Raw genomic sequence first — 11,609 nt, 5'->3', positions numbered from 1 at the left:
GCCCACCATCCCAAGAATGCTCAAACTTCAACTGCTTTCAGTCTTATATTCAGCTCACAATTCAGATTCTGAGGAGGAGGTGTCAGATGCATCCAGCATGGCAGGACACGTTATTAATCCCTGCCCCCTCCTGCTTTCCCTGACTCTATCCACTTTATGCTCCTGTCAGATATTCATTGAGCGAGAGCCTTTAGGTGGAGGGGTCCAGTGAACAGTTGTACAGAAGAGGGTTGACAGAGGGGAGTTTGACGTCCATTTTGAGGTCATGGGCCGTCACTCCCGGGATGCAACCCCCAGTCCTCGCCAAGATCTAGGAAGCCCTCCCCGTCTCCCTCCCAGCTCACCCTGGGCCACCTCACACGTCAAGCCCGTCCCCTCCGTCCCCTCGGCCAGGAGCAGCCTCTTTCAGTGTGTGCGAGCGCCCACTTACAGATGGTGTTTCAAACGGTGGGAAGAAGGGTCACTGCCCAGAAGGAAGCGGAGTGTTATGTCCAAAGAAGGTGGAACAGATAGATGCTCGGTAGCAAAACCCCACAGGCGTCCATCACAGAGGATTCTCAAAGGGATCCATGACCTCAGCATAGGTGAGAACTAGTCTCTAGGACTGTGGCTTTCAATACGTATGTATGTTCGGTACACTTTACATGCAGCCCATGTGCAATCCCGTATGTGTATGTACACACACATCGTATAACATATACTGAGATGTTACAAAACCATAGTTATCTTTGCTAATTACACTGACACTCCTGATCTTTTCTATTTCTATCCTGGTCCATTACAAAGAAAAACGGGTCAAATCCGCCGACTTGATTTCACAGCCGCTTGGCCTGCTGCTCTAGCAGGCCTCTTGCCTCTGCTCCCCTGCCTTCACCTCCACTGCAACACTCTGACCTCCCGCCCGGCCTGTACCATCTTCACAAGTACCTAATGACCCCCTTGCTTCCATTTTCTTCGTGTGTGATCCACACGCCAGAATAAATCTTTCTAAAGCCCAGCTTCGATTATATCAGAAAATGGTGGTGGTGGCCTCTTGAATGAATTTGATTTTTATCTGTGCAAGATTTGGGAAACACAGTATTGAGCAAGGCAGATCAGAGCTACTCACCCTCAGAGCTCATGAGAAAGAGATTTGCCAACAATCACAATAAAGTATAGTGCAGGAAACACAGAGAAGGGATCCTAATCTAGCTAGAGATCTTCCAGGAAGGCTTCCTGGAGGAGGTGTCAGTTAAGATGAATGCTAAAGAGGAAGGGGTGTGTGTGTGGGGTGGAGTTTAGGTGGGAAGAGCAATGAAGGTGAAAGAGCCTGAAATGAGACACTGGGGTGAGTTTCAGGAGCAAAAAGTCAGAGCAGGGACTTCCCTAGTGGTCCAGTGGTTAAGACTCTGGCTCTCAATGCAGGGGACCCAGGTTCGGTCACGGAACTAGATCCCGCATACTGCAACTAAAGATCCCGCACATGGCAACGAAGATCCCACATGCCGCAACTAAGACCCGGTGTAGCCAAATAAATAAATAAGTATTTTTTTAAAAGATCATGCTATCTTAAAAAAAAAAAAAAAAGTCAGAGCAGCAAGTGGGCCACGGGAGGAAAAGACAAATGACAAGTGACTTGGTTGTCAAGATGTGAAAGATGCAGAGAACTGATAATAATGAGAATGCTATTGCCCGGTGGCTCTCACCTGGGGGCAAGTGACACTTGGCAATCAGTATCTGGAGATATTTATGGTCTTCACCACTGGGGGTGGGGTGCTGCTGGGCCAGGGATGCTGCTCAACACCCCCCAGTGTCCAGAACGGCCCCCGCCCGCCAACCCGGAGACTTAGCCAACCCCAAATGCCAAAGGTGCCAAGGTTGAGAAACTATTGTTGAATGCTTACTCCAGTACTTTCTATAAATCAACTTATTTAAATCTCACAACAACACTGTGAGGTAGGTGTTTTTATTACCCTTTTTTCCCAGATGGGGAAACTGATCTAAGTAATTTACGTGAGGGCACAGCTAGTGTCCAAGCCCGGCTGCCCTGCTGCATCTCCAGGCGGGGAGGGCTCAGGGAGTGGCCAGGAGGAAGGAACCAGTGGCCACGTTAGGGGCAGTCTGGAGGAGGTAGGAGGGACGGAGGACATGCAGGTGGCCCTGGGTTTCTGGCTCAGGCAGTGGGATGGGGATACAGGCAGGAGGTCTGGATCGTCAGATGCTGAGCTCCTGTCTTGCCCTTTGGAGGGCGACGCACCCACGAACCTCTGAGCCGCGGTGGGCGGGCAGCCGTGGAGCAAGTCAGCAGCACGTGGATGAGGTCACGGAGGTTGTGGAAGGAGCAGGACCCAGGTGCAGGGGGTGGGGGTGGGGGCAGCCAGAAAAGTGGGAGGAAAACTGGGGTGGGGGTGACACTCCCAGCCAGGGAGAATCTCTCTGTTCTTACTTAGCATTCCTGTAGCTGATGTGTGTGCGTGTGCATGCACGCACGCCTCGCATCTCACTTCAGAGTTCTTGCTACCAGAGAGTTCTTGGAGGCTAGAACACCTATCGGTCCCCCTGCAACCCTCCCAAACTGTGGCTTATTGAACTCCGACTCGGGGCCATTAGGGTTATAATGATCACCAGGAACCCAGGTTCCTTCTGTCTCATTGCTTTGCCATCCTTATTTTAATGATGTCCACCTCGAGGTCCAAGATGGCTGCCGGGGCTCCAGCCATCTTGCTTGCATTTCAGCCAGCAGCCTCATTTTCCCCATGTGTACAATGGTGGGCGGGGTTAACACCTACCTTGGAAGACTGTCAACAAGAAGAGAAGAATGGGCCAGAGTGGCGAGAAGCCACTGTGATTGGTCAGGACCTCCTGGAGGCTCTTGGTAGGACTGGGTCCCCCTTTCGCTGTGCCTGTGCCCCGGAGCCCTACCCAATGGGCCACTCGAGGGACTCGATGGCCCACGGGCCTTCAGCAGCCTCCCCTCCTCGTCTCCTCTCCAGCTCCTGGGGCGGGAATCACGTGGGCATCTCCTGTGCTCAAGAGCCTCGCCAGCCACCCAGGCCCTAAGGTGCTCTCCCCTCCCAGGGACCCTGCCGCCTGGCCCCGGGCCGGGATCTCCAAGGGGGAAGATTGGGGGGTCGGCTCCTGCTCCCCGCAAGAGCTGGTGCTGCTCAGGGGGGCCTTGGGCTGAAATCGTGAACCACGGGAGGGTAGGGACGAGTCTGGGTTCCGCTGGGTTCTCAGAGCCTGGCAGAGGAGTCGGCCTGGAGTCAGGGCCTGGCCACCCGGCTGAGGGGAGGTTGCGTGCTTGGGTCCTGAGAGTTCCTCCCCAGGATTGGCCACAGTATTTGTGGGGCCCAGTGCAATATTAAAAGCATGGGCCCTTTGGTGGAAAACTCTTAAGAATTTCAAGATGGTGGCAGCAGAGCCTTAAGCCAAGCGCAGGCCCTGGAGTTCCCAGCCTGGGATAGCGATGGATGATTTTAGTGTCACCTGGGGTCCCCAGGGCCTCCACCCAGGACAGAGGGGCCTGGGCTGGGGCCAAGGCTGAGCATCTCCGGCGGCACACGGGGCACCAGCCTGGCCCCGGAGAAGCAGCTTTTATGGGTGACTAACGGGGAACCGCGTCCACGTTTCTGGACCATCCTCCCACCTGCGGGCCCTTCCTGGTTCCTGAGCGCATCGCTCTCCTCTGCAGGGTTTCTTCACAGTCCTATAACCCCGTGTCAGGGTCCCCCAGAGTGGGTGGGCACAACAGAATGGATGCCCGGCCTGCACCTTAAGCCCACGAGCCAGGCTGCCTGGGGATGGGGCCCAGGAACTGGCGATTTCGGAAGAAGCTCACGCCCTGATTCTTAGGGGGTTCTGAGGTTCAGGCCGCACCGCTTTACCAGATAAACCCCGTAAACAACCAAGTGGGCTGCGTCAGCGGCCGGAGCGTGGATTTATTCTGCGTCTCTGAACCAGTTTAGTCTGTTTACAGTCTCGCCCATCCTGGGCTGAGAGTTGTTTTCTTGCCCTCTCTGGCCTTGCTAAATGCTCCTTCTGGAACATTCCCCAGAGAGCCGGAGGAAAGCACCGCTGCCCTCCCTTCCTGGGCTCGTGTGGCCCAGGTCTGGCCAGGCTGGCTGTGCCAGGGCCAGGGGAGTGTGGGAGGGAGGGATGCGTCCCCCAAGGCCACTGGAGGGGGCGGCGGGGCAAAGGCTGGAGTGTGGATTGTGACCCACAACAGGCACGTTCAGTGTGTTTATTGCAACGGGAAACGAGAACGGGCTCGGAAGGCTGGTGTCTTTACTGTCATTTATATTCCTCCTCGAGGAATCCGGCAAAGGACTAGACAGAACGTAAGGCAGAAACGTGGAAGAAAAGGCAGGCGTCACAATCCAGGAGCCGTGAGCTTGAACGTCTCCCAGGAAAGGAGATGTAGCTTTAAAGACATTCTTTCTGTCTGAGTTCATCTGAGTCTGCAACTTTAAGACCACACGCACGTTGTGATCATGACGGGCTTTTGGTTTCTTAAATGAGATTTCTCGTCCTTCCCTGCTGCTCTCCCCGGGCACCTGCAGGGGCCAGGGATGCACAGCGCTCTTGCTTGTCGAGAAGTAGGGTTTTTAAAGGCCTCGTGAGTTTACATTAGTACCTTCTGCATGAATGAGAAAACAACATGGGGGACTGAATATACTGCGATACATTCATAAGGAATGTTCTAATAACAATTAGAGCACAAAACTATTGGTATGAACATATTTCCAAAAGGAGAGATTATTGCATTTGAGAAGCCGATGTTTCTTAGACCAGAGGCTTGTCTTTCTTCTTTGCAGCTGCTTCGGGGGCGGAACTCTGGCACAGAGCTTACTGGTGCAACATGTTATGAGGAACACAGATCCGGAGAGTTTCGAGGTCAGGGCTGGGACAGCCCTTGGGATTCGTTTGTCCCCAGAGAAGAGTGTGGACCCTGAGCAGTTCAAGAGAGGACCTGCTGGGGTCACAGTGCTCTGGGATCGCTACTTCAAAGGCAGACGTTCTGGAAGGTTCTGTGGAGCGGGGCTCAGGCACGGCTGTTCGTGCACAGACTTGGCAGGCTGGCTGCCCTCGGAAGGCACGGTGGAGACCTGGACCTCCCGGCCCCCTTGGAACAAGCTCATTCCAGATCTGACAGTTTAACTTGACGTTGGCTGTGAACCTGGACGGATCCCCAGTCCTTCCGGTTGCTGATCAAGCTTCTGGTTTTGATTCTGAAAGGCCTCACCACGTCTTGGCATGAGCGGGCCTGCCTCGGTGACTTGTCCTTTGAGCTGTGTGGGGCCGTGGGCTGCGCGCCGTCCGGGGACGCGGCACTTGGCAGCTGCTTCCGATCCCTTTGGGGTCTAGAGACGGGGCGCCTGGCGGCCAGCAGGGCAGGGGGCCACAGGGCGAGGACCGAGATGGCCTCTCGCCACCGCAGGGCCTGAGGGGGGCTGCGGGGACATGGCCAGCTGGGCGCTGCCCGACGGCTGCGGGACATCCCTTCCTCCCCGGGACCCGCCGGAGTTTTTTCAAATCAGGGTGAAAATCGGAACCAGCTGGCAGGGGGAGATGCCCAAAGTGGAGGTAGCGACTCGCTCAGCACGGCCCCTTCCAGCTCTGGAGGCGGGTATTTGCAGTGGGGGAAAGAGCAGTCAGAAGAAGGAAAAGGGGTCTGGGCGCCCCATCTGAGCTTCGGCCGCGGTCGCAACGGTTTTCCTCTTGAGGGAGAGCGTGTCCTTTAAGGGCGCCCTGGCCCGGGGGCCCCGGCACTCAGAGTAAAGGTCACTTCGTCCAGGAGGCACTACCGCAGCGGAGCTCTGGGACCCGGAGCCGGGGCGGCGCGGCCCAGCTAGACGCCCTGCAGCGGGTGGTTGGGGTCGCCGCGCTCCCGCTTCACCAGGGGTTCGCCCCGGCCTCGGGCCTCCGAGCCGGCCTCGCTGCCTCCACGGTCCTCGCTGAGGTCATCTGCGGAGGCGGGGTGGGGCGCGGGGCACGTCTTCACGGGGCGCGAAGGGGCCAGGGCAGGGCACTGCCTCAGCCTGGGCCTGGGTTGACCCAGTCAACCTGGAGGCCTTCCTCCCCACGACCAACGCCCACGTGCCTGGGCCGTGCTCCTGGCAGCGTCGCCCTCGGCGGTTGGGCCCCCCTACCTCCGTGGGGCATGGGATGGGCCCCCGGGCGGGGCGCTCTCTGGCCCGCCTGCCCTGCTCCCCCTCTGGATGTGGCCGCAGGAGGCCCTCACCCCGCCAGCCCCTGCCCCGGCACCAGTCCTGTCCGTGGCCCTGCGCTGAGGGGCCTGGTGTGCAGGGACCCAGGGAGCAGGACTAAACGTAATCCAGCAGGAGGGGCAGGGCCTCTGCTCTGAGCCCCCAGTGGGCTGCTGCCCAGTGTCCCCGCCCCAGGGGCTGCCCTGATCGCCACCAGGCCCAGGACAGGAAGGAAAGCCCAGACACACCCACCTTTGTCGAGCAGTGTCAGCGACAGGGAGGCAAGATCGTTGAACTGAAAGAGAGAAGCCCGGAGTGAGGGCCCTCTGCAGAGCAGGTGCCGGGGAAGGTTAGCAATGTCCTCGGCCACAGTGGAATCGGGCTTTCGCTTTGTAAGTGAGAGGGCTTCTGCTGTGAGAAGCAGCCCTGAGGCTGCTGGATGTCTGGGTGTGGCCCCTCTAACACTTTCCAGGGCCCTGCCTGGGAGCCGCTGGAGGGCTGTGGCCTCTTGAGTGGTCAGTGAAGGAACAGCCGCTGTTTATCATGGGCTTATCACGTACTAAAAGCTCTACAAGTGTCGCCTCCTTTCTTCCTTGAAACAACCCTGTCATGACCCAGCAATTCTGCTCCTCGGTCTATACCCCAAAGAATGGAAACAGGTGTTCAAACAAATTGTGTACATGAATGCTCACAGCAGCACGATTCACACCAGCCAAAAGGTGGAAACAGCCCATCTACCAACAGGTGATGGATCAGCAAGGTGGTGCATATCCGTGCAATCAAACAGTATCTGGCCATAAGAAGGACAGAAGCACCGACACTCGCTACCACGTGGATGGACCTTGAGGACACGATGCTCAGTGAGAGAAGCCAGACACAGAAGGACACACAGGGTGTGATTCCATTGATGGGAAACGTCCAGAACAAGCAGATCCACAGACACAGAGAGTGGATTCACAGTTGCCAGGGGCTGGGGGGGTTACTGCCAAGGGGGTGGGGTTTTCTTTTGGGGTGATGGAATGTTCTGGAACAAGATAGGCGGTGGTTTCACAACGCTGTGAATATACTAAATGCCACTGAATTGTTTCCTCTGAGATGGTTAAAAAGGTAAATTTTACGTTCTGCGTATTTTACCACAATGAGGCGGAAATCCTGCCCGGGTCACGTGAGTAGGGGACAGAGGAGCCAGGGCCTGTCCCGCTTGGGCAGGCGAGCTTTTTCCCACCCGCCGCCCGCCCCCACGAGTGTGTTCTCTTGGGCCCCGAGGCCGGCCCTCTCCTCCCGTGGCGCTCACCTCTCCCATCACGGCAATGGGCGTCTCCCCAGTGGCCTCGGCGACGCGGTGCTCCACCAGGTAGAACATGTACTCGTCGTAGAGCAGCCGGATGAGGTGGAAGGAGCCGAAGCTGGCGGCGCTGCGCAGCGTGAGGTCGCGGATCACCATGGAGCTGAGGCGGCAGACACGGGCTGGCACCTCCGGGACGCCAGGCTCCCCTCCAGCCCCCAGCCGGCCTGCGAGGGGCCTGCCAGCCTCCCAGACCACCCCGCGGCCTTTCCCATCCTCCCCATCCTTAGCCAGCAGCTTTAGGCGCCTAAAAACGAGATTCAAGTTCAGGGTGCCTTTGCCTCTTTCATCCAAAGCAGGGGTTGGCAAACTGCGGCCCAAGTCAGACCAGATCCAGCCTGCCAGCCAAGAATGGTTTTTACAGTTTTGAATGGTTGGCAAAAAAGGTCAAAAGAATTGTATTTGACGACACATGGAAAGTACCTGAAATTCACACTGCAGCGTCCATAAATAAAGTTTTATTGGCTGTGCCTGCCGTTGATCTGCTGTGTGCCTGGAAAACTTTATCCCTCAAAAAGATCTACTATCTGATTTTTTCCAGAGAAAGCGAGCGCTGGTCTAAAGGAAAAGGAATTATTTAACGTGGTACCCGACCAAAAGCCCTGGCCTATAAGTGCATCTGCCACGTGGCCCCAAACACCTGGACGCTCCAGCTCAGAACTCACCTACTCTCAGTGACGTCTAATTGCTGTGGTAGCGACAAAAGAAACAGGAAGGGACAAGACAGGAGAGGAACCATGGGGCGTCGCCCCGGGGTGGCCCTGCCGCCCTCAAGTCCAAGCATCCAGGACCTGGGCGGATCAGTCAGAGCACCCAAGCTGCAGCCATCAAATCATTTCCTTCTGTGTAAACACCTCTCCCCCTGCTCCTGTCCGGGGAGGCTGTTAACCACTGTGGCTTTCAAAGCGATGTTTGCTCAAAGGATCTTTTTCTTTCTTTCTTTATTTTTGGCTGCGTTGGGTCTTTGTTGCAGTCGGTGCTCAGGCTTCTCACTGAGGTGGCTTCTCTTGTTGCGGAGCACGGGCTCTAGGCACGCGGGCTTCAGTAGTTGTGGCGCACGGGCTTAGGTGCTCTGCGGCATGTGGGATCTTCCCGGAGCAGGGCTTGAACCCGTGTCCCCTGCATTGGCAGGTGGATTCTTAACCGCTGCGCCACCAGGGAAGTCCCTCAAAGAATCTTTTGAAAATTTAACGAGCCTCAGTTTATCTTTTAACCGGTTGAAACCGCTGCTGCTTGTGTGTTAGCAATGGGGCGTGCGGGCGAGTCAGCAAAGACAGCCGACAACAAATCAGTTTACTTGATTCTTCTTGCATCTTCCCGGGCCAGTGTGCAGACACGCTCTGACGGCATTTTGGTTCAGCAGTGGAAAAGGAGAGCTGGCTCCAGCCGGCTGTGGCTTCGAGATGCCCTGGAAGGGCAACCAAGGAGGGGACCCGGGTGGTGCCTGCCTGTGTCCAAATGAGCACTTTAGGAAGCAAAGGTCACCTGAAGAACGTTCACAAAGAACGAGCACAAAGGCCGCGTACGTGGGCACAGGGAACAGGCTCGGGGATCGGGATGTGTTTCCTGCTCAGAAGCTCCTTTGGCTCTGTATGGCTGACCCCCTAAAGGTAAGCGAGTGAACACAGACCACGGGTCCCCGGGAAGGGGCCCCTCCCCTCACCCGCTCCCACCCTCCCTTCCCCACGCCTGGAAGCGGTGCTTGGTTTTCATGTTGCTGCCAATAACACAGGCCTGGAACAAAGCTGCTTGCATTTCAAAGTGTTCAGATATGGTCTATGGTGCTGCTGCTCTAACAGGAGACCCCAGGCCCGAATGCTTCGAGTCACCCTCCCACTCTGTGCCCACCCAGGGGGGTACCCGGCAGCCTTCCCTGAAGGACCCCCTGGATCGGGCGCTGGTACCCGCCACCCCCCAAGCCTCAGCATCTGGTTTGAAGCTTTGGCTCGAGAGGCTTTTCTGAACCGTCTCCATGGTCACCTTGGTCTGTTTTGGGTTCTCCAAACGGGCTCGAAACTTCCTGCGGTGGGAACATCAGTGAAACTCCACTGGGAGAAGCCGGACTCGAGCCTGGCCGTCAGCTTACCCGGCCCCTGCCCACTGCTGTCCATTTGCTGGTGGACGCTACAGAGACAAGTCCCTTAAACTCAACAAGCTGGAGCCAGGTGGGGCCTCCGTCGTTACAGAGAAAAGCAGCCCCCTCTCACGGAGGCCGCGGCCGCTTTCAAGCCTCAGCTGGGTTCTCATCTCTGCAGTGTAAGTCACGGGCTCACCCTGTGGGTCCTGATTCCTCAGGTCACGACTTCCGGCCACGGGGGCGGGGTCTGAGTCCCCACCGGCTTTCTCTGCAGCCACAGACTCCGTTCCTCCCCCATCACCCCAGCGTTGCTTTATCACACTTTTTGACTAAATCCTGTTCCCTCTGTGGTGATGGGGTGTAAGTCCACAGCTGAGCTACGTGGTCAATCAGGCTTACAATCCCTTTCTCGTTCATTCATCACTCAACATTCGGAGGCTGAGGAGCAGCAGGGAACAAGGGCGACGTCCCGGCTCTGGAGGAGACATGGGTGATCGTCGAGGAGACGGGCAACAGACAAGCCAACAGAGAACGGGGTGACAGGCAATGGAAGAAAATCCAGGCGCAGGGGACAGAGGACGGGAAGGGGAACGCTACTTCACTCGGGAGGTCTGCAGGCTTCTCTGAGGATGATCGGGCCGCAGGGCTCCCTGGGGAAGGATGTTCCAGGCAGGGGAGGGCAGTGCAGAGGCCCTGAGGCCAGCAGACCAGGGCAGAGCACGAGGACGGCGCTGGGGACAGGGAGTGACTGGGCCACAGCTGGCCGAGGGGTCAGGAAACTCTCCGATAAGAGCCAGACAGTAAATAGTCTTCTGCTCGCCACTGCTCAACGCTGCTAAGGATCTGTAAACGAGTGGGCCTGGCCTCGCGCCAATAACATTCATCTGCACAGCCAGGTGGACGGCGACCTGAGCCCTGGGCCACAGCCGGCTGACGGGCTGTCCTGCACGGCCTGCGGGCAGAGAACAGCTGACCGTCTTCCTGGTTAACTGCCTCCGTTTAACAAAACGCTCCATTTCCACGGGTTTATCGCTGATTGGGACCGGAACGCCGCCGCAGGGCTTCTCCGGGTGAGCACAGCCCACATCCTCTGGGCCGGGTCCTCCTGCAGCCAGGCAGGGTTCCCCGCTCCCGTTCGCCCAGGGGAGAAGCGCGGCGTGGGAACAGCTTTCCCTCGGGACCCTGACTGCACCGCTCCTATCAGCTGGAGAGTAAACTGCCGGGCTGGATCCTTTCATGTCTTTTTCTTCCTCTCTTGCTTTTCTTTCATGGGTTCTCTTTCTCACATTCTTTCTTCTCTCTCCATATGTTTTTCTCTCTCACGTTTACTTTCTGTGACGGTTAGTTTTCTGTGTCGGTGATGGGCAGTGATTCAGTCAAACATTAGTCTAGGTGTCGCCATGGTTCCCGTCCACCATCCCTTGACTTGAGGTGGAGAAGCTCAGCCTCCACACTGGGGGTGGGCCTCACCTAGTCAGCAGAGGGCCCTTGGGAGCAAAACTGCGGTTTCCCTGAGGAGGAAGGGGTCCCCGCCTGCGGACGGCGGCGTCTGCTCCCCGGCTTGAGCGTCCAGCCCGCCAGCCCCTGCTATGGACTTTGGACATGCTGGCCCCGCGATCACGCCTGCCTGTTCCCTGAAATAAATCTCCTTACATTCACACACACACACACCTAATTCACTATAATACAGTTACATACATCGTTTTAAAACATGTCCACCTAACCCTCACCCAGGACCATCCCGTGGGGAGCCGACGCCCATCCCTGCCCCTTGCTTGCACTTAGCAGTGAGGAGATAAAGGCTCATGTCGCATCCTGTTTTCTTGGTTGCTGTCCTAGCTGGCCCCTTGCACCGCGATTCCCCACCTGGTTCTCATCTCCCACCTGCCACCACCTGCGCTCCTGTTTTCTCTAGAATCTTCCTTTACCTCACTCTGTGGGGATGCTCTAGGGGCAGAAACAAAGGCTCGTGCTTGAGCTGCCATGTCTCTCCAGCAGGCAG

General features: G+C 57.0%; 1 protein-coding gene across 10 annotated transcripts in view; it reads right to left on the bottom strand.

The window, feature by feature from the left end:
- Positions 1-3,916: 3,916 nt before the first annotated feature.
- Positions 3,917-11,609, bottom strand: part of RFX2 (regulatory factor X2) — a 94,348-nt gene continuing 86,655 nt past the window's right edge. For 7 of the 10 annotated variants that reach the window (XM_036848030.1, XM_036848032.1, XM_036848031.1 and 4 more), the window contains 2 exons: positions 7,480-7,633; positions 5,845-6,480 (listed from right to left, as the gene is read on the bottom strand). In XM_036848030.1, coding sequence (XP_036703925.1) covers positions 6,217-6,480; positions 7,480-7,633 — 418 coding nt within the window. In that variant the 3' untranslated portion in view covers positions 5,845-6,216. Of the gene's footprint in view, positions 6,481-7,479; positions 7,634-11,609 lie in introns of all 10 variants that reach the window. The other 3 variants (XM_036848037.1, XM_036848034.1, XM_036848036.1) reach the window with 3 other exon arrangements.

The sequence above is a fragment of the Balaenoptera musculus genome, chromosome 3, assembly GCF_009873245.2.
Source record: "Balaenoptera musculus isolate JJ_BM4_2016_0621 chromosome 3, mBalMus1.pri.v3, whole genome shotgun sequence".
NCBI lineage: Eukaryota > Metazoa > Chordata > Mammalia > Artiodactyla > Balaenopteridae > Balaenoptera > Balaenoptera musculus.
The sequence above is the reverse complement of the archived record's forward strand: the minus strand, read 5'-3'. Positions and strand labels throughout refer to the sequence as shown.